The 22,282-nt window shown below is 37.0% G+C and overlaps 4 protein-coding genes and 1 pseudogene across 4 annotated transcripts; all 5 read left to right on the forward strand.

The window, feature by feature from the left end:
• Nucleotides 1–1,488: 1,488 nt before the first annotated feature.
• Nucleotides 1,489–2,533, forward strand: LOC119727274 (lactose-binding lectin l-2-like). Its single transcript, XM_038199131.1, has 2 exons — nt 1,489–1,898; nt 2,092–2,533. The coding sequence occupies exons 1-2, from the start codon at nt 1,598–1,600 to the stop codon at nt 2,280–2,282; spliced, it is 492 nt and encodes a 163-aa protein (XP_038055059.1). The 5' UTR covers nt 1,489–1,597; the 3' UTR covers nt 2,283–2,533.
• Nucleotides 2,534–4,471: 1,938 nt separating this feature from the next.
• Nucleotides 4,472–5,210, forward strand: LOC119729359 (perlucin-like protein). Its single transcript, XM_038201985.1, has 2 exons — nt 4,472–4,769; nt 5,026–5,210. Exons 1-2 carry the CDS (start codon nt 4,472–4,474, stop codon nt 5,208–5,210), a joined length of 483 nt encoding a protein of 160 aa, XP_038057913.1.
• A 1,941-nt stretch (nt 5,211–7,151) lies between these two features.
• Nucleotides 7,152–7,938, forward strand: LOC119729360 (lactose-binding lectin l-2-like). The gene is made up of 2 exons (XM_038201986.1): nt 7,152–7,455; nt 7,655–7,938. The coding sequence occupies exons 1-2, from the start codon at nt 7,155–7,157 to the stop codon at nt 7,837–7,839; spliced, it is 486 nt and encodes a 161-aa protein (XP_038057914.1). The 5' UTR covers nt 7,152–7,154; the 3' UTR covers nt 7,840–7,938.
• A 1,067-nt stretch (nt 7,939–9,005) lies between these two features.
• LOC119727970 lies at nt 9,006–9,978 on the forward strand (annotated as a pseudogene).
• A 105-nt stretch (nt 9,979–10,083) lies between these two features.
• On the forward strand, nt 10,084–15,194 carry LOC119727971 (hepatic lectin-like). The gene is made up of 4 exons (XM_038200052.1): nt 10,084–10,103; nt 11,926–12,170; nt 12,426–12,554; nt 14,992–15,194. The coding sequence occupies exons 1-4, from the start codon at nt 10,084–10,086 to the stop codon at nt 15,192–15,194; spliced, it is 597 nt and encodes a 198-aa protein (XP_038055980.1).
• The last annotated feature ends 7,088 nt before the right edge of the window (nt 15,195–22,282 follow it).

Consider the following 22,282-nt stretch of genomic DNA (forward strand, 5'->3'; position numbering starts at 1 on the left):
TCGTATATACCATGTAAAGGTAATAAGCAAAGGTTTGATATCACTTCAGGCAGAAACCTCCAATTTATAGCTATTTCAACACAAAAAGAATTGCGGACATTTTGCGGTCGTAAATGTTCTTTTCTCTGGTGATTCGTTGCTATTTCAGTACAAGATGGTAAGCAGATGAGCAAAGTTTTCTTACAAATGTTTCAGTATGCAAAAATGTTTGGGTCACAATTTGAACAGAAAACCCCTAAACTGAACAGTGTTTTCCTGAAATGACATTACACGAACAGTGCCTAATGTTTAAGAAGGTTCTTTTTCAATAAAATAACAATATAAGAATGTCAAACAGTTTTCATGCATTTCTAAGATGTAAAAAGTTGCACGAACATAGTCCCGTGTCAAATTCATCTCATGGTTTCTTTGAAATGGCAATAAAAAATCTGATTTCTAATCAAAAATTTAAACACACAACGTTATTTATTTAATTAATTAAATAATTATTAAAGGTACCATGTAGAATGTAAATTGTACAGTTTAAACCACTGTAAAGTATTGGGCAAAAATTAGGTTTTCTTTAAATAGCTACGGTGATGGTAGTCCTTATAGAACACTTGAGAATATAGAATAATTTTGCTGTGGAATTAACTCTTATTTTACTATGTATTTATCTTTCTTTCAATTTCAGAGTTTTTCAATTTTTATTTTAGTTCTTCATTTTCAATTTACATTGTTGCCAGGGCAATACAAGCCAACGTATCAAATGGCCACACAGATTGTTGCTTTCAAAATTTAAATGTAGCATTTGTTTGTTAAGGAAGCTGACTGGCAAAAATTAATAACTTCTCCACTCCAAAACAGGGGCAATATTCATTAGGGCTATCTGACTTGCTTTGACAGGAATTGTGATTAGTTCAAAACTTGTTGGGTTCTGCAAGGTTCCAAGGCAAAATCGGTACTACAAGTTTATTTCGGTCTAAAACTCAAAACAATAATAGGGGAAAAAAATAACTTTCATCAGATATTATTCTAGATTTCAAAGTATGTTCCTGGAAATAAGGTTGACTTGAGCCGCGAACTACCCATATTTTTATTTGTGTATAGCACTGTGAATGCATGGACACCTTTATGAGGTTTTTTGCTAGAATCCAAAAACAAATTTGGCATTTTCTGATGAATCTTCTCAATGCAGAACCGGTACCTTGTATATTCCAACCATGAGCATAAGCTTTCATCCGTGAAGCCATTTTTGAATTGTTTACATTACTTGTTGATTAATTTATTATATTTATTCATCGACTCATTTTGTGTTTGGTATTTTTAGCAATGTTGAAATAAATGTATGAATAAATGAATACAACAGATTTTATGGACCGATGCTTGTAGTCATAGAAATCGTGGTAACCATGGCAATTCAAGTAAACAAGCATCAGAAATGTGTTATAAAGGCACACAGCAAAGGCTTGCTAACATATCCAATTGAACAATTCTCTTTGTGTCAATTGGGGCAGAATAAATTTACGGCATCGTCAAGCGCACTACTACAATAAAGGATTGATGACAAAATCACCCTTCATTTCACCACTGGGAACCAATCTGGTGACATCTGAAAATGATGTTGCCAAAACGTCTCATCGTTGGCTTGATAAGCCTTTGTCTTATGATCAGATGCACTGGTGGTACTGAGAGGTGTGGGGCCTCCATTAGAGGGGCGTGTCCTCCTGCTTGGAGCCAGTGGGGTAACAAATGCTACCAAAAACACAGCGAAAATCTACCATGGGCTGAGGCAAACCAGGAGTGCATCAAAATGGGAAGTGTCTTGGTCATGCCACAGTCTCAGGAGGAAACTGAGTTCCTTCTGAAGAACCTGGCCCCCTTCTTTCGGATCAACTGTAATGATCTTCAAGTTGAAGGTTTGTCAACTTATATTGCTTTAACAATGAATAAATTCTATTTTCCAAGACATTCATATGAAACCGGTTTTTTTTTATTCTGGAAAGGAAAGTCATTTCATTATTAACATTTCAAACTTCATACAAACATGGTTTTCACGTCTTCAATTCCAACCAACTAAAACCAGACATTAATATTCTGTGTGTGTGTCAGGTACATGGGTGTGTCAAGATGGCACTACTGATGTGGAGTACAGAAACTGGAGGGTGGAGCCTGCGGAACCTAATAATGGCGCGGGAGGAGAGGATTGTGCAGTAGCAGACGAAACTGGTTGGAATGATGTATCATGTGAGTTTCATGCTCCCACTATCTGCAAACGGCCTGCACCACAACTGCACTTTTAAATGGCAACAAGAAGACTCACTCCTCACAAAAAGTAAAGCTCACAAACCTACTTAATTAAGTAAATAAAAAAATTGAAGGAAATCATGTAGAAAGCATTGTGAATAGGCAATTGAACTCTTTGAACCATCGTAGCTTTAGGACAAAAAAATTGGAAAAAATGGTTTCGTTGATGGTAGTCCTTATAAAATACTTGAGAAAAGAAATGTGGAAACAATTGTTCGTTATTGATTGATAAATATCTTTGTTCATTTTCACAGATTTTCAATTTAGTTCCTCATTTTCAATTTCCAGTGTTGCCTGGGCAACCAATGTATCAATTGGCCACACAGGTTTTTGCTTTTAAATTTGAATTTAATTTTGAATTCATTTTTTTTTTCTTTCCAAGCTTTGAGAGATCACACTGGTCACATAGTATTTATCACAAAAAAATCAAACATAAAATGGATTATGTACAATGTAGTTGATGAAGTGTTATGAATAATTAATCAATTAAATCATTTGGGCAATTGGATATTTGGTAGCAATGCAACAAACGGTAAACACAACAATATGCAAAATCTGATGCTGCAGAACTTAGCCCAAGGGTACAAAATACTACAAGTCAAATATCTTTGCTTGTGGAGCCATGTTTTTCTGAGTCAGTAGAATAATTTTTTCAATTCTTTGTCTCACTTTTAATTTCAGCCAAATCAGTATACTGTGAGTGTTACATGTACCTTGATAGTATGAACCTACCGGTCGTCTTGGTACAAAACCAGACTTGGATTTTTATTCGCCGTATAGTACAGCCCGTCCGTGACAAGCAAGGTCAATACCAACAAGATGAATCAAATCCAGTCTTTGCAATATTGGCAGCGCTACCCAGGGCATTCCGACCATACCGCATGCACGCTGTATTCAAGCTAATGCATGCATGTGAGGTATGCTCGGAATACCCTGGGTAGCGCTGCCAATATTTTCAAGACTGGATTTGATTCATGTTGTTGATAGAGACCTCCACCACTGCCACAACTTAACCGCGTTTGTCACGGGACTGGCTGCAAAATAAGGGAATAAAAAAACCACCTCAGTCTTGGATCAAGACTAGTATGAACCTAATCCATGAAGATGGGTACCATGATTTAATACACATGTTTTTTTTAGATTACCAACTGAATTGTCACACTGTATTGTTGTAAACATTTTCAATCTAATTTAGACTCAAATTGTTGAAAAATAACAAGTTCTATTGTACAAAGCTATACTTTTTCAGTTAAATATAAGACATATATAATAACGCATAATTCCTTTTTTGACTAATGTCCATTTTTAGTGCAGTTGATCATTTGTGTAGGCTTTGTGACTTTTAAATGCACAACTTTTATTTTTGCTGAAATTCACAGCATATTTGTACTAAACAGTTGTTCTTTTTGCTCGATGTTGTCTTTGCTCTATTTGTGGTTAATAAAGTCGGAGATGAAACTCTTGCACTGGTACAATGCTTCATGAGGAGTTGTGCGTCGCCCGTGAGTTTTGGGCCTAAACTTTGGATTAAAATACATCTCCAGATTATTGGCATTGATGACTGAGGGAGGCGGTTTATTCATGTTGAATTGTTGATGGATAAATGCTTGGACTGTAGATCTTACTATTGGTAGTATGTCGGTGGTATGAGAACTGGCAAGGCCTTCTATGTGATCTTGTTTGTATCATGAGGGTATACAGGAACTTACAGGAGCTCTATAACTTCACAACATACCACTGAGATATTCAGCATTTAAAATATATTTGTATGAATTTTGAGGGTAGAATCCAATGACAAATTTGGCATTTTCTGATGCCTCAGCAAAATGCAATAAATATACCTTGCATATTCCAACCATGCATCTAAGCTTTTATTCATAAAGCAATACAAGAGATTGTTATGGAGCAATAAAATCAGCCTTCTCTTTCTAACAAGCCACTAATTGTAAAAGGACTCGTTATGCAGGTGAAATTGTGGTAACCATGGCAATACAAGTAAACAAGTATCAGATACGTGTTCCAAAGGCATATTGCTAATGTGTCCCATTGAATAAACCATTATCTTTGTGTGCATTGAGGCAGAATACATTTACAGCATCGTCAAGGGCACTACTATAATAAAGGATAGAAGACAATAATACCCTTCATTTCACCACTGGGAACCAGTCTGGTAACATCTGAAAAGATGTTGCCAAAACGTCTCATCGTTGGCTTGATAAGCCTTTGTCTTATGATCAGATGCACTGGTGGTAATGAGAGGTGTGGGGCCTCCATTAGAGGGGCGTGTCCTCCTGCTTGGAGCCAGTGGGGTGACAAATGCTACAAGAAACTCAGCAAGAATCTACCATGGGCTGAGGCAAAACAGGAGTGCATCAAGATGGGCAGTGTCTTGGTCATGCCACAGTCTCAGGAGGAAACTGACTTCCTTCTGAAGAACGTGCACCACTGGTTCTGGATCAACTGCAATGATCTTCAAGTTGAAGGTTTGTCAAAATAGAACGCCTCAAAATTGCACGAGTTCTATTTCAATTTGTTAATGTGAAGGTTTGTCAACTGATTGTGTTTGAACAATTTCCAAGTTATTGATAGGAAATAATGTTTCTTTTCCTTTGGAAAGAGAGGTAATTTCAGTAAGTATTTCAAACTTTGAACAAACATGATTCTCAATCCTTAAAGCTTCACAGTAAAATTGAAGCCAAAATGAACTTGATACATGTATTTATATTCTCTGTGTGTTAGGTACATGGGTGTGTCAAGATGGCACTACTGACGTGAAGTACAGAAACTGGGGTAATTGGCAACCTAGCAATGGTATCAGAGAGGATTGTGGGGCAATGAGAGATAGCGGTGACTGGAATGATGTACCATGTGAGAATCTCGCTCCTGTGATCTGCCAACGACCAGCACCACAGCTGTACTTTTAAGTAACATCAAACAGCTGGTTGCTAATCAAATTCAACAACCCTCCCCCCAAAAAAATAAAGAATGGAATCATATAGACAGTATTGCAAATATGCACTCGATTGATGGAACCATTTGGACAATGATGATTTTGGGGTATACAATTTGAGAAGATAAAAACACTTTAACAATATAATTATAATAATAAAATGCTGCTGCATATGGTACTTCTCATAGAATACATGTATCTTTGTAAGTTGTGCTCTTTGGAAAATAGTTTCACTTTTTTCTGAATGTTTCATTCACAGAAACCGTTGTGAAAATATGCAATTTAACCACTTTGACAATTACAAAGTTTGGGCACACAATTTGAGATGATGAAAAAAACAAGTCATTTTTTAAAAAAATCTTGTTGAAAGTCCTCACAGAAAACATTGTATGAGTGTATCGTTTTAAATTTGTCCTTGTGGAAAATATCATTATTATATATGTTTATTTCTTTTAGTTTCAGAACTTTTCAATTTTTGTTTCCTTCTATAAGATAATCCCAAATGAACAAGTAACAATTTCGATGCTGCAGTATTTAGTCAAGTTATATACTGAGTCTTTTATATATCTTTGATTGTGCAACACCCTTTTCTGAGTAGAGTATCTGTTTTCGTTAATTTCACAGATTTCTGTTTTTATCAAGACTTTTTCTCACTTTAATTTTAAAACCGGATCAGTTCTGCTACAGTGTTAACTTTGTAACATGAACCTCAAACAAACAGAACAAATGTTTAAAAATACCTTATGCACCACCAAATACAACATTATATTAACGCCAAGTTGTGCACTAATTCTGTGGTATAGAAATTACAGTTCTTGTTTAAACATCTGTAATACTTTTACACATTGTAATTGTGGATAACCAATAAAACATTTGCAACTTCAGACAACGATTAAGCATCAGCACGCACTGATTCCGGAAGTATTAACAAATCCCACAAATGTTCCTTTTTTTAGGGGGGGTTGGGTTTAGAAAACAAATTTGCTTGAATACGCCTATGGTCACATACGTTGTTGAAAATGTCCTTCGCCATCATTTTGTATTGGTGGGCAAACTTACACAAAATGACAAAATATAACGGAAGAAGCATACCCAATTTCATCCAAATTTGGCGTGCAGGTGTTGAAGTGTAGATCACGTGACTTCCCCTCTAGAATTACTGGCGTTTTGTCTATGTACAATTTAAACACTAAACATGCGCAACGTTTGTGCTGTCTGGCTTGTGGCATTGAAGTCACTCAAGAAATCTGAAACCTTTTAAATTTGGTCAACCACTTGATTAGCTTCTCAGCGCAGTAATGACATGTCACACACAAAGAAAGAAGCAGTAATTAGCGGCCCAGTTTGAAGCAGGCTTCATAACGGTGAGTCAATCTTCATTAACTCATACAACAAGTTTAAGATGAAATGCCTTGACTGATACAACGCACTAAAGACTAGCTGCACACCATCAATTAAAACTCCAAGTGAAGGGCGAGTGTCAAATTTCAACGAAATACTAACAACCCGAAGCAATCTAGTGAGATCACTGCTGAAATCATCTACCAGTCAGTAACTCAGCCAGTCACTTGATACAAAGTAGAAAATAACGACCCAGCAAAAGATGTGGAGCATCTGTGACAAAATTGCAGAAGCTTCATAAGAGTGAGTCCATCTTCATTAACCGAAACAACAAATCTCTGTTGAAGTCTGTTGGCCGATACAATGCATTGAAGATGAGTTGGGTCAAGCCAATATATAGCTTGACACATTTATTCAAAAGACTCAACTTGAAGGGCAGGTTTAATATTGGAAGAAAATATTGACGGTAGCTCTTGATGAGCATAATAGCTCCGGCAATAATAGGGTACAAACAGTAGCTGACAGTGAGAGCGTAGCTTCATATCTACACTGAGCACTAGTGAGGTAACATCTTGAAATGATGTTGCCAAAACGTCTCATCGTTGGCTTGATAAGCCTTCGTCTTATGATCAGATGTACTGGTGGTAATGAGAGGTGTGGTGCCTCCATTAGAGGGGCGTGTCCTCCTGCTTGGAGCCAGTGGGGTGACACATGCTACAAGCAACTCAGCGAGAATCTACCATGGGCTGAGGCAAAACAAGAGTGCATCAAGATGGGAAGTGTCTTGGTCATGCCACAGTCTCAGGAAGAAACTGAGTTCCTTCTCAAGAACCTGATCGACTACTTTTGGATCAACTGTAGTGATCAGCAAGTTGAAGGTTTGTCAACTAATGAATGAATAAATTCAATTTTCCAAGTTTTTCATAGGAAACAATTTTTTTCTCCTTTTGGAAAGGAAAGAAATGACATTGTTAAGATTTCAAACTTCAAACAAAAATGGTTCTCATTTCTTACAGCTTCACAGTAAACTTCTAACCAAATAACTAAAACCAGACATTAATATTCTCTGTGTGCCAGGTGCATGGGTGTGTCAAGATGGCACTACTGATGTGGAGTACAGAAACTGGAGGGATGGTGAACCTAGTAATGGCTGGGGAAAGGAAGATTGTGCAGCAGCGGGAGAATCTGGTTGGAATGACATTCCATGTGACGATCTCTCTCCTGTTATCTGCCAACGACCAGCACCACAGCTGCACTTTTAAGTGTCAACAAAAACACTGACTGCTCATCAAAAAATAAGTACACATAGTAATTTCTTTTCTTTGATTGTAAATTATATCCCTCAAAAAAGCAAGGTATCATGTAGACAGTACTGTGAATATGCAACTGATCAATTTAAGGCAATCATACATTTTGGGCAAACAGTTTTAGAAGATGCAAAACAATTTTAAAATATAATAATAAAAAAGATTGCTGAGGCATGAGGTACTCCGTATAGAATACTTAGTTCTAAACTAATGTCTTTTTGTAATTTGCGCTTGTTGGAAAATGGTTTCACCTATCTTTATTTTTCATTCAAGACAAATGTGTTGTCAACATATGCAACTGAACCACTTAGACAATCACAAAAATTTGGGCAAACAATTCGACATTATTGAAAAAAAGAACTTGTTTGTTTTAATAGTAGTCCTCATAGAATACATTGTGTGAATGTATCTATTTTAATTTGTGCTTGCGGAAATATTTTTAATTACAATTTTATTTCGTTCAACTTTAGAACTTTTCAATTTTCTTTTCCTTTTGTAAGATAGGCCTAATCTCAATCTAGTTTTAAACAAGTACATTTAAAACAAGCTAAGGACCTGGCCACCAGTTAACAACTGGCCAGCAGATATTTATTACAATTTCATTAATATCTTTCAGCCAAAAATTCAAATCAAGTCAAAAAATCACAAAGTTTCAATGATTTTGTTCAACATTTACTTCATGTTTTGTGAAAACACCCCTCTGACACGTTATGGCTGTTTAAATTTCACATTAATCGACATGTCAAAAAAGAGAAACTACTGAGAAAAAAAAGGCCTTTAAAGTATTGACTTTTGTATTCGTGAAAATGAAAGATACCAATTGTTTTTCCTTAAAAAATTTTATTCCACGATTTTTATGTTATTTCTCTAAATTACGTGTAGTTCACATATCAAAGATTACAAATATCAATAAAGGTGCACAAACAAAGTTCATTCCCATTTGATTTTTGCATTTTCTTCCACTAAGGCATGTCCAAAGTTCCGTCTCATTTTGCTAGAACGCCTCACATATAAAACTAGAAAAGCTATCGGCTACTTTGACTGATCAGGTCTGAGATGCAATATCTTACCAATGCTGCTTTGTAAGGAGGTGCACGTCATTTATTAGTTTTTGGCCTACAATGGGGATGCATACGTCTCCTACTGGTAATCATGGCAACAGAGGTAAATATACATGAGTTATATGGCTTCCAACTCACAAAGCAGAGTCTTGGAAATATGTCCAATTAGAAATTTCCTTTTGTGTCCGTTTGGTCAGAATAAATAAGGAGACTACATGTGGTTAATGAAAAGAAAATATTTACAGCATCGTCAAGCTCACTACTGCAATCACGGTTTGATGAGAGAAAAGAATCTTCATTTCACCACTGGAAACCAGTCTGGTAACATCTGATAAAGATGTTGCCTAAACGTCTCATCGTTGGCTTGATAAGCCTTTGTCTTATGATCAGATGCACTGGTGGTAATGAGAGGTGTGGGGCCTCCATTAGAGGGGTGTGTCCTCCTGCTTGGAGCCAGTGGGGTGACAAATGCTACAAGCAACTCAGCGAAAATCTACCATGGGCTGCGGCAAAACAGGAGTGCATCAAGATGGGCAGTGTCTTGGTCATGCCACAGTCTCAGGAGGAAACTGACTTCCTTCAGAAGAACGTGTACCACTGGTTCTGGATCAACTGCAATGATCTTCAAGTTGAAGGTTTGTAAACTTACATTGCTTAAACAATGAAGGAATTCTATTTTTCGAGATGTTCAAAGGAAACAATTTTTCTCTCCTATTGGAAAGGAAAGAAATTTTATTATTTACATTTCAAAGTTTAAACATACATACATGATTTTAAATTCTTAAAGCTTGACAGTAAAATTCAAGCCAAATAAAACTATTCTGTGTGTGTTTGTTAGGTGCATGGTTGTGTCAAGATAGCACTACTGATGTTGAGTACAGAAACTGGGGTGAGGGTGAACCTAGCAGCACCAGCGAAGATTGTGCAGTGGTGACAGATAACGGTGATTGGAATGATGTGTCATGTGACGATCGCTCTCCTGTCATCTGCAAACGACCAGCACCACAGCTGCACTTTTAAGTAACGCCAAACAACTGACTGCTAATCAAATTTAACACCCCTCCCCAAAAATTAAAGAATGAAATCATGTAGAAAGTATTGCAACTATTAAGTGATTGATAGAACCATTTGAACCATCATGAATTTTGGATATACAATGTGAGAAGATAAAAACACTTAAAAAAATGTTGTTCTCATAGAATACATGTATCTCCGTAATTTGTGCTCTTTGGAAAATAGTTTCACTTTTTTTCTGTATTTTTCATTCACAGAAACCATTGTGAAAATATGCAATTTAACCACTTGGACAAACACAAAGTTTGGGCACACAATTTGAGATGATGAAAAAAACAAGTATTTTTTTTAAAATCCTGTTGGCAGTCCTCACAGAAAACATTGTATGAATGTATCGTTTTAAATTTTTCCTTGTGGAAAATATTATTAATTATATGTTTATTTCTTTCAGTTTCTACATTTTTCAATTTTTGTTTCCTTCTATAAGATAATCTCAAATGAACAAGTAACAATTTCGATGCTGCAGTATTTAGTCAAGTTATATACTTAGTCTTTTATATATCTTTGATTGTGCAACACCCTTTTCTGAGTAAAGTATCTGTTTTCGTTAATTTCACAGATTTCTGTTTTCTCAAGTCTTTTTCTCACTTAAATTTAAAAACCAGATCAGTTCTGTTACAGTGTTAACTTCATAACATGAACCTCGAACAAACAGAACAAATGTTAGAAAATACCTTATGCACCACCAAATACAACATAATATGAACGCTAAGTTGAGTACTAATTCTGTGGTCTAGAGAAATTACTGTTCTTGTTTAAACGTCTGTATTACTATTACACGTTTTCATTTGGGATAACCAAAAAAATGTCTAGCAACTTCAGACAACGAATAAGCATCGGCATCCAGAGATTCAGGAAGCATTTAAAAATCCCACAAATATTTCTCTTTTTCTCGGGGAGGGGGGTTAAAAACAATTGCTTGAATACGCCAATGGTCACATATGTTGTTGAAAATGACCTTCGCCATCCTTTTGTATTGGTGGGCAAACTTACAAAGAAAGACGAAATATTGCCAAAGAAGCCTACCCAACTTTCACCAAAATTGGCGTGCAGGTATTGAAGTGTAGATCACGTGACTTCCCCTCTAGAATTACTGGCGTTTTGTCTATGTACAATTTAAACACTAAACATGCACAACGTTTGTGCTGTCTGGCCTGTGGCATTGAAGTCACTCAAGAAATCTGAAACCTTTTAAATTTGGTCAACCACTTGATTAGCTTCTCAGTGTAGTAATGACATGTCACACACAAAGAAAGCAGCAGTAATTTGCGGCAGAGTTTGAAGCAGGCTTCATAGCGGTGAGTCAATCTTCATTAACTGATACAACAAATCTAAGATGAAATGCCTTGACTGATACAACACACTAAAGACTAGCTGCGCGCCATCAATCAAAACTCCAATAGAAGGGCGAGTGTCAAATTTCAACGAAATACTAACAACCCAAAGCAATCTAGTGAGATCACTGCTGAAATCATCTACCAGTCAGTAACTCAGCCAGTCACTTGATACAAAGTAAAAAATAACGATCCAGCAAAAGAAGTGGAGCGTTTATCACCAATTGCAGAAGCTTCATAACAGCGAGTCCATCTTCATAAACTGAAATAACAAATCTCTGATGAAGTCTGTTGTCCGATACAATGCATTGAGGATGAGTTGCGTCAAGCCAATACGGCTTGATACATTTATTGGAAAGACTCAACTTGAAGGGCAGGTTTAATATTGGAAGAAAATATAGACAGTACCTCTTGATGAGCATAATAGTCCCTGCAATAATAAGGTACACTTAGTAGCTGACATTGAGAGTGTAGCTTCATATCTACACTGAGCACCAGTGAGGTAACATCTTGAAATGATGTTGCCAAAACGTCTCATCGTTGGCTTGATAAGCCTTTTGTCTTATGATCAGATGTACTGGTGGTAATGAGCGGTGTGGAGCCTCCATTAGAGGGGCGTGTCCTCCTGCTTGGAGCCAGTGGGGTGGCAAATGCTACAAACAACTCAGCGAGAATCTACCATGGGCTGAGGCAAAACAGGAGTGCATCAAGATGGGAAGTATCTTGGTTATGCCACAGTCTCAGGAGGAAACTGACTTCCTTCTGAAGAACGTGTACCACTGGTTCTGGATCAACTGCAATGATCTTCAAGTTGAAGGTTTGTCAAAATAGAACGCCTCAAAATTGCACGAGTTCTATTTCAATTTGTTAATGTGAAGGTTTGTCAACTGATTGTGTTTGAACAATTTCCAAGTTATTGATAGGAAACTATGTTTCTTTTCCTGCGGAAAGAGAGGTAATTTCAGTAAGTATTTCAAACTTTGAACAAGATGATTCTCAATCCTTAAAGCTTCACAGTAAAATTGAAGCCAAAATGAACTTGATACATGTATTTATATTCTCTGTGTGTTAGGTACCTGGGTGTGTCAAGATGGCACTACTGAAGTGGAGTACAGAAACTGGGGTAATTGGCAACCTAGCAATGGTATCAGAGAGGATTGTGGGGCAATGAGAGATAGCGGTGACTGGAATGATGTACCATGTGAGAATCTCGCTCCTGTGATCTGCCAACGACCAGCACCACAGCTGCACTTTTAAGTAACATCAAACAGCTGGTTGCTAATCAAATTCAACAACCCTCCCCCCAAAAAATAAAGAATGGAATCATATAGACAGTATTGCAAATATGCACTTGATTGATGGAACCATTTGGACAATGATGATTTTGGGGCATACAATTTGAGGAGATAAAAACACTTTAACAATATAATTATAATAATAAAGTGCTGCTGCATATGGTACTTCTCATAGAATACATGTATCTTTGTAAGTTGTGCTCTTTGGAAAATAGTTTCATTTTTTTCTGAATGTTTTATTCACAGAAACCGTTGTGAAAATATGCAATTTAACCACTTTGACAATTACAAAGTTTGGGCACACAAATTGAGATGATGAAAAAAACAAGTCATTTTTTTTAAAATCTTGTTGGTTGTCCTCACAGAAAACATTGTATGAATGTATCGTTTTAAATTTGTCCTTGTGGAAAATATCATTAATTATATGTTTATTTCTTTCAGTTTCAGAACTTTTCAATTTTTCTTTCCTTCGGTAAGATAATCCCAAATGAACAAGTAACAATTTCGATGCTGCAGTATTTAGTCAAGTTATATACTGAGTCTTTTATATATCTTTGATTGTGCAACACCCTTTTCTGAGTAGAGTATCTGTTTTCGTTAATTTCACAGATTTCTGTTTTTATCAAGACTTTTTCTCACTTTAATTTTAAAACCAGATCAGTTCTGCTACAGTGTTAACTTTGTAACATGAACCTCAAACAAACAGAACGAATGTTTAAAAATACCTTATGCACCACCAAATACAACATTATATTAACGCTAAGTTGTGCACTAATTCTGTGGTACAGAGAAATTACTGTTCTTGTTTAAGCATCTGTAATACTATTACACACTGTAATTGCGGATTACCAATAAAAATCTTGCAACTTCAGACAACGAATAAGCATCTGCATGCACTGATTCCGGAAGTATTAACAAATCCCACAAATGTTTCTCTTTTAGGGGGGTGGGGGGTTACAAAACAAAATTTGCTGGAATATGCCAATGGTCACACATGTTGTTGAAAATGTCCTTCGCCATCATTTTGTATTGGTGGGCAAACTTACACAAAATTACAAAATATTACCAAAGAAGCATCAACTTTTCACCAAATTTGGCGTACAGGTGTTGAAGTGTAGATCACGTGACTTCCACTCTAGAATTGCTGGCGTTATGTCTATGTACAACTTAAACACTAAACATGCACAATGCTTGTGCTGTCTGCCTGTGGTATTGAAGTCACTCAAGAAATCTGAAATCTATTATAAATTTTGTTGACCACTTGGTTGGCTTCTCAGTCACACACAAATAAAGTAGCAGTAATTTGCGGCCCAGTTTGAAGCAAGCTTCATAACAGTGAGTCAATCTTCATTAACTGATACAACAAAGCTAAGATGAAATGCCTTGACTGATACAACGCACTAAAGACTAGCTGCACACCATCAATCAAAACTCCAATTGAAGGGCGAGTGTCAAAATTCAACGAAATACTAATAACCCAAAGCAATCTAGTGAGATCACTGCTGAAATCATCTACCAGTCAGTAACTCAGCCAGTCACTTGATACAAATAACGATCCAGCAAAAGATGTGGAGCATTTGTGACAAAATTGCAGAAGCTTCATAACAGTGAGTCCATCTTCATTAACTGAAATAACAAATCTCTGATGAAGTCTGTTGGCCGATACAATGCATTGAGGATGAGTTGCGTCAAGCCAATACGGCTTGGCATATTTATTGGAAAGACTCAACTTGAAGGGCAGGTTTAATATTGGAAGGAAATATTGACGGTAGCTTCTGATGAGCATAATAGCCCCTGCGATAATAAGGTACACATAGTAGCTGACAGTGAGAGCGTAGCTTCATATCTACAGTGAGCACCAGTGAGGTAACATCTTGAAATGATGTTGCCAAAACGTCTCATCGTTGGCTTGATAAACCTTTGTCTTATGATCAGATGTACTGGTGGTAATGAGGGGTGTGGAGCCTCCATTAGAGGGGCGTGTCCTCCTGCTTGGATCCAGTGGGGTGACAAATGCTACAAGCAACTCAGCGAGAATCTACCATGGGCTGAGGCAAAACAGGAGTGCATCAAGATGGGAAGTGTCTTGGTCATGCCACAGTCTCAGGAGGAAACTGAGTTCCTTCAGAACCGCTTCAGTCCTCGGTTTTGGATCGACTGCAATGATCTTCAAAGGGAAGGTACTTACAATGTGTATTCGTTGTAGAACCCTCTTTGTTCAACTACTCAAAGTATACGGGTCTAGATGAATGAGAGATACATTAGACAGTGGAAAATTGAAAAAGTTCATATTTTTGTTGATGCATTTCACACACAAATTTATATTCTGCAATTCTTTTTTAGGTTCATGGGAGTGTTGCGAGGGTACCCGGATCGTGACCTTCAGGAACTGGATCCCTGGGCAACCAGATAATTTCTTGGGCTACAGCAACGCTGGAGAGGATTGTGCCGTCGTCTGGACAACAATGGGCCAATGGAATGACAACACTTGCAAATGGGAACAACCCGCAGTGTGCACGCAGCCTGCACCCAAACTACACCTTTGAAACTTACAGTGGAAAACCATCACCCAAAAACAGAGACACTCTCAATCCGACTTTCATTGTTGTTCTACAATTAGCAATAATCACGAAGACAAAAACGATTCAGTTATCTTGCAAGACATTTGTTAGTCAGTTTGAACACATCCATAATACCATATTCTGCCATGCAGTCATTTGAAAAGTCTGCACGGCACAGTCACTCTTGAAACAAATCTAAATATTACATCTCAAAAGATCTCTTTTAGATACAGCCTAGTGAAAAATGACAAAGTAGTAGCTAACACAGTAAAATAATTCCCAAAAGGAAGAAGATAGTGGCAGTGTGAACATACTTGATCTTTTAGTGTTGCTATAAATGAGCAATTTCACTTCTGTCTTTTAAATTAACAAGCAAGAATTGTAACTAAAGATTCTCAAACAGATAATTCTGTAGTATAGAGAAATTGCTATTCTTGTGTAAACCTCTGTTTTACTATTTGGTGGAGTTGATCGCTTGTGTAGGCTCAATATGTAAATACTTTAAATGCACAGCATCATTTTTGTTAAAATCATTACTGCAATTTTTTTCTCCTTCGTTCAATGTTATCGTTGCTTTATTTGTGGTTAATAAAGCCTGAGATGAAATCTCTTGCATTGGTACAATGATCTATGAGGAGTTTTGGGCCTAAACTTTGGATTGAAATACATCTCCAGATTATTGGCATTGATGACTGAGGGAGGCGGTTTATTCCTGTTGAATTGTTGATGGATAAATGCTTGGACTGTAGATCTTACTATTGGTAGTATGTCGGTAGTATGAGAACTGGCAAGGCCTTCAATGTGATCAATACTCGGCCTTCACTAAATTAATAGCCACTAATTTTTACTGCATGTGGTCTGTATAGAAGTAAAATGATGGTAACCATGGCAATTCCAGTCAATAAAAATCGTATACGTGTTTCAAATTCACATGGGAAAGGCTAGCCAATGTTTGCAATTGAAACATTCTCTTTGTGTGTGTTGGGGCAGATTAAATTGAAGGCACCTCAAGCGAGCTAAACTACAATATAGAATAGATGATAATAATACCCTTCATTTCACCACTTGTTACCATTCCGGTAACATCTGAAAAAGATGTTGTCTGAACGTCTCGTCTTTGGCTTGATAAGCCTTTGTCTTATGATCAGATGTACTGGTGGTAATGAGAGGTGTGGGGCCTCCATTAGAGGGGCGTGTCCTCCTGCTTGCAGTTTCCTTTTGTAAGATAAACTCAATTGGAAATGTAACAATTTGATGGCATGAAATAAATGAAAATCTGATGCTGCAGTATTTAGTCAAGACCTAGTTATTTGTTATATCTTTGCTTATGGAGCACTTTTCTCAGAATTGTTTGTCTAATTCTTTCAATTTTACCTTCTTTCAAGTCTTTTTCTCATTTTCATTTTAAATAAAATCAGTTCTGTTACAGTGTTAACTTGGTAATATGAACCCAATGCATTCACTGATATAGCTACTAAGGGAATAAATATGTGCTTGGCCGTTTTTAACCAAGTACGTTCAATACCAGCTAGGGACCTGGTCACCAATTTTGAACGTACTTGTTTGAAACCATCCAAGCAGATATTTATTCCCATTTCATAAATACCTTTTTGGTCAAAAATTCAAAACAAGTCAACAAATTCACTAAATTCTAACAATCTTGTTCTACAATTTACTTCATGTTTTGTGAAACATCCTTCTGGTCATGTCTACAGAATGTGCCTCACGCGCGGGGTGCTAAAACAGATACGTTTTATTTTTTAGCATAAATAGCATTGGCATTGAGAAGGGACAGGATATTTATTGTCATTGAATTATCAAAAAAGGAGGCCAAGGTTTATATAAGTATCATGTTCACGTTCTGAACAACCAGATATTACCAACCAAATGTTATGCGAGATGCAATGATATTGACTTGCAATGTCCCACCTTAGAAAGCTCTGACAAAGACTTCTGTTTTCCGTTGTCATAGTAACCAACCTCTTTCAATGTCCATAAACATAGTGAATTTTGTATCAATGGAGTTCTGCGGGCAGAATGAAATTCGCAGAGCAGTTTATCGATTAATTTCACCAGAAATATATGAAGTGTGAATTCTTTTTGTATCCACTGGCGCAACACTAATAATGTGAACACTTTAAAATTAACTGCCATACAGCTTCCATTGTAGCACTGCAGACTGACGTCTGAGAAAGGGGTATGCAATGCGCATTTTACCACCAGGCACCAGTCTGGTAACATCTGAAAAAGATGTTGCCTAAACATCTTGTCGTTGGCTTGATAAGCCTTTGTCTTATGATCAGATGCACTGGTGGTAATGAGAGGTGTGGAGCCTCCATTAGAGGGGCGTGTCCTCCTGCTTGGAGCCAGCGGGGTGACAAATGCTACAACAACTCAGCGAGAATCTACCATGGGCTGAGGCAAAACAGAAGTGCATCAAGATGGGGAGTGTCTTGGTCATGCCACAGTCTCAGGAAGAAACCAAGTTCCTTCAGAGCTGCTTAAGTCCTCAGTTTGGGATTGATTGCAATGATCTTCAAACGAAAGAGTGGCAGTGTGTAGATACTTGATCTTTTAGTGTTGCTATAAATGAGCAATTTCACTTCTGTCCTTTAAATTAACAAGCAAGAATTGTAACTAAAGATTCTTGAACAGATAATTCTGTGTTACAGAGAAATTACTATTCTTGTTTAAACTTCTGTTTTACTATTTGGTGGAGTTGATCACTTGTATAGGCCAAACATGTAAATACTTTAAATGCACAACATCATTTTTGTTAAAATCATTACTGCAAATTTTGTCTCTTTTGTTCAATGTTATCGTTGCTTTATTTGTGGTTAATAAAGTTGGAGATTACATCTCTTGCATTGGTACAATGCTTCATGAGGAGTTGTGTGTCATCAATGAGTTTTGGGCCTAAACTTTGGATTAAAATACATCTCCAGATTATTGGCACTGATGACTGAGGGAGGCGGTTTATTCCTGTTGAATTGTTGATAGATAAATGCTTGTACTGTAGATCTTACTATTGGTAGTATGTCAATGGTATGAGAACTAGCGAGGCCTTTTATGTGATCTTGTTTGTATCATGAGGGTATACAGAAACTTACAATAGCTCTATAACTTCACAACATACCACTAAGATATTCAGCATCATAAAGTAAGTTTTTATAGCCCTAACAGTCCTGAATCCTCTAATTTGAATTTGATTTTTTTGGGTACAATCCAATGATTAATATCGTATTTTCTGAAGACTCTGCAAAATGCAGTACATGTACCTTGTATATTCCAACCATGAGCCCTGCGCCTCTATTCATGGAGCAATACAAAAGATTCTATGGATCAATATTCAGCCTTCACTTTCTAACAAGAGACTACATTTTATTGGAAGTGGTCCATATAGAAGTAAACTTACGGTAACCATGGCAATTCCAGCAAATAAGTATCAGATACGTGTACCAATGGCACATGGGAAAGGCACGCTAACGGGTCCAATTTAAAAATTCTATTTACGTGCATTGGGGCAGAATTAATTGAAGGCATCGTCAAGCGCAATAAACTACAATTACGGATAGATGACAATAATTACCTTCTTTAAACCACTCGTTACCAGTCTGGTAACATGCGAAAAAGATGTTGCCTAAACATCTCATCATTGGCTTGATAAGCCTTTGTCTTATGATCAGATGCACTGGTGGTAATGAGAGGTGTGGGGCCTCCATTAGAGGGGCGTGTCCTCCTGCTTGGAGCCAGTGGGGTGACAAATGCTACAAAAAAGGGAGCGAGAATCTACCATTGGCTGAGGCAAAACAGGAGTGCATAAAGATGGGAAGTGTCTTGGTCATGCCACAGTCTCAGAAGGAAACTGAGTTTCTTTAGAACAACATGCACAGTTATTTGTTATATCTTTGCTTATGGAGCACCTTTCTCAGAATTTTTTGTCTAATTCTTTCAATTTCACCTTATTTCAAGTCTTTTTCTCATTTTCATTTTAAATAACATCAGTTCTGTTACAGTGTTAACTTGGTAATATGAACCCAATGCATTCACTGATATAGCTACTATGGGAATAAATATGTGCTTGGCCGTTTTTAACGAAGTACGTTCAATACCAGCTAGGGACCTGGTCACCAATTTTGAATGTACTTGTTTAAAACCATCCAAGCAGATATGTATTCCCATTTCATGAATACCTTTTGGTCTAAAATTCAAAGCAAAAGATTCACAAATTTCCGGCGATTTTGTTCGACAATTTACTTCATGTTTTGTGAAACACCCTTCTGGCCATGTCTATAGTATGCGCGTCGCGAGTGGTGCTAAAAACGGATACGTTTTATTTTTAGCATTAATAGCATTGGCATTGAGAAGGGACAGCATATTTAATGTCATTGATTTATCAAAATAAAAGTAGGCCAAGGTTATCAGTATCATGATCACGTTCTCAACAACTAGATATTACCAACCAAATATTACGCGAGATGCAATGACATTGACTTGCAATGTCCCACCTTAGTAAGCTCTGTTTTCCGTTGTCATAGTAACCAACCCCCTTTCAATGTCCATAAACATTGTGAATTTTGTATCAATGGAGTTCTGCGGGCAGAATGAAATTGGCAGCGCAGTTTATCGATTAATTTCACCAGAAATATATGAAGTGTGAATTCTTCTTGTATCCACTGGCGCAACACTAATATTGTGAACACTTTAAAATTAACTGCCATACAGCTTCCATTGTAGCACTGCAGAATGACGTCTGAGAAAGGAGTACGCAATGCGCATTTTACCACCAGGCACCAGTCTGGGAACATCTGAAAAAGATGTTGCCTATACGTCTTGTCGTTGGCTTGATAAGCCTTTGTCTTATGATCAGATGCACTGGTGGTAATGAGAGGTGTGAGGCCTCCATTAGAGGGGCGTGTCCTCCTGCTTGGATCCAGTGGGGTGACAAATGCTACAAACAAGGCAGTGAAGATCTACCATGGCTTGAGGCAACACAGGAGTGCATCAAGATGGGAAGTGTCTTGGTCATGCCACAGTCTCAGGAGGAAACTGAGTTTCTTCTGAAGAACCTGAACGACAAGTTTTGGATAAACTGCAATGATCTTCAAGTTGAAGGTTTGTCAACTTATATTTCTTTAACACTGACTGAATTCTGTTTCCAAGTTGTTCACAATCTTTCTTTCCTTTTGGAAGGGAAATTAATTTCATTATCAACATTTCAAACTTCAAAACATACATGCTTCTCAATTCTTAAAGCTCAAAGTAAAATTCAATCCAAATAAAACCACTCATAAGCATTCTCTGTGTGTGTGTTAGGTACATGGGTGTGTCAAGATGGCACTACTGATGTGGAGTACAGAAACTGGAGGGTGGAGCCTGCTGAACCTAATAATTTCGAGGGAGGAGAAGATTGTGCAGTAGCAAAAGAGACTGGTTGGAATGATGTACCATGTGAGACTCATGTTCCCACTATCTGCAAACGACCTGCACCACAGCTGCACCTATAAAGGGCCCATGTAATGTAATGTTTTGGATGCAATCCTCGAAAATGCACCTTTGTGTCCCACTTAGCCTTATTATGGTCCGTTTTTATGCTAATGCAAATTTACATATTCATAAGCAAAAGTTTGATGTCATTTCAGGCAGAAACCTCCATTTTATTGCTATTTCAGCAACCAAACGTTACCAGAATTGTGGACATGTTGCGGTCCTAAATGTTCTTTTCTTTGATGATTCATTGCTATTTCAGTTCAAGACAGTAAGCCAATGAGCAAACTTTCGCACAAATATTTCGGTACGCAAAAATGTTTTGGGTCACAATTGGAACAGAAATCCCCTAAAACTTACACAAACAGTGCCTAATGTTTAAGAAGGGTCCTTTTCAATAAAATAACAATATAAGAATGTCAAACAGTTTTCATGCATTTCTAAGATGTAGAAAGTTGCACAAACATGTTCCCGTGTAACATTCATCTCATGGTCTTCTTATATGGCAATACAAATTTTGATTTCTAATCAAAAAGTAAAACTCACAAAGTTAGTTATTTATTTAATGAAATAAAATTTAAAGGTACCATGTAGAAGGTAAATTGTACAGTTTAAACCACTGTAAGATATTGGGCAAAAATTTGGTTTTCTTTCAATAGCCACGTTGATGGTAGTCCTTATAGAACACTAGAGAATTTACGATAATTTTGCTGTGGAATTAACTCTTGTTTTACTATTTATTTATCTTTCTTTCAATTTCAGAGATTTTCAATTTTCATTTTAGTTCCTCATTTCAACTAACAGTGTTGCCTGGGCAATACGAGCCAATGTATCAATTGGCCACACAGATGTTTGCTTTCAAAATGTAAATGTAGCATTTGATTGTTAAGGAAGCTGACTGGCAAAAATTATTAACTTCTCCACTCCAAAAAAATGGGCAATATTCATTAGGGCTATATGACTTGGTTTGACAGGAATTGTGATTAGTTCAAAACTTGTTCGGTTCTGGGTCCAAGGCAAAAACAGGACTTTAAGTCCATTTCAGTCCAAAAGTGAAAGTGAAAAAAAGAGGAAAAAAATACAGAAAAAAACTTGTATCAGATATTTTGCTGGATTTCAAAGTATGTTCCTGGAAATAAAGTTTGACTTGTCTCTTAAACTACCAATATTTTAATGTGTGTATAGTACTCAGAATGCATGGACACCTTTATGATGTTTTTGGGTAGAATCCAAAAACAAATTTGGCATTTTCTGATGACTCTACAAAACGCAGTATCGGAACCTTGTATATTCCAACCATGAGCCTACGCCTCCATTCAATTCTTTGGATCGATGCTTACAGTTGGCCTTCGCTTTTATAAACAAGCAAGTATTTTTGAAAGGAAGTGCTCTGAATGGAGATGAAATTGTCGTAACCATGGTATTTCAGGTAAATATCAATACCAGATGCGTGCTGCAAAGGCACGTAGGCTTGCTAACTTGTCCAATTAAGAAATTCTTTTTGTGTCCATTGGGGCAGAATAAATAAAGAGAGTAGTTAATGAAAAGAAAATATTGACTGCATTGTCAAGCTCACTACTGCAATC

Source organism: Patiria miniata, unplaced genomic scaffold, assembly GCF_015706575.1.
Source record: "Patiria miniata isolate m_02_andy unplaced genomic scaffold, ASM1570657v1 HiC_scaffold_20, whole genome shotgun sequence".
In the NCBI taxonomy this organism is placed as follows: Eukaryota; Metazoa; Echinodermata; class Asteroidea; order Valvatida; family Asterinidae; genus Patiria; species Patiria miniata.

What these genes read in the sequence shown, in the direction of transcription:
- LOC119729359 (XM_038201985.1), top strand. Translation starts at nt 4,472, where the DNA reads ATGTTGCCAAAACGTCTCATCGTTGGCTTGATAAGCCTTTGTCTTATG. An exon ending in CAATGATCTTCAAGTTGAAG is followed by an intron (nt 4,770 to 5,025) that starts GTTTGTCAAAAT and finishes TCTGTGTGTTAG; the next exon opens with GTACATGGGTGTGTCAAGAT.
- LOC119727274 (XM_038199131.1), top strand. Translation starts at nt 1,598, where the DNA reads ATGATGTTGCCAAAACGTCTCATCGTTGGCTTGATAAGCCTTTGTCTT. An exon ending in TAATGATCTTCAAGTTGAAG is followed by an intron (nt 1,899 to 2,091) that starts GTTTGTCAACTT and finishes TGTGTGTGTCAG; the next exon opens with GTACATGGGTGTGTCAAGAT.
- LOC119727971 (XM_038200052.1), top strand. Translation starts at nt 10,084, where the DNA reads ATGAATTTTGGATATACAAT. An exon ending in ATGAATTTTGGATATACAAT is followed by an intron (nt 10,104 to 11,925) that starts GTGAGAAGATAA and finishes TCTTATGATCAG; the next exon opens with ATGTACTGGTGGTAATGAGC. An exon ending in TGACTGGAATGATGTACCAT is followed by an intron (nt 12,555 to 14,991) that starts GTGAGAATCTCG and finishes ATTCTTTTTTAG; the next exon opens with GTTCATGGGAGTGTTGCGAG.
- LOC119729360 (XM_038201986.1), top strand. Translation starts at nt 7,155, where the DNA reads ATGATGTTGCCAAAACGTCTCATCGTTGGCTTGATAAGCCTTCGTCTT. An exon ending in TAGTGATCAGCAAGTTGAAG is followed by an intron (nt 7,456 to 7,654) that starts GTTTGTCAACTA and finishes TCTGTGTGCCAG; the next exon opens with GTGCATGGGTGTGTCAAGAT.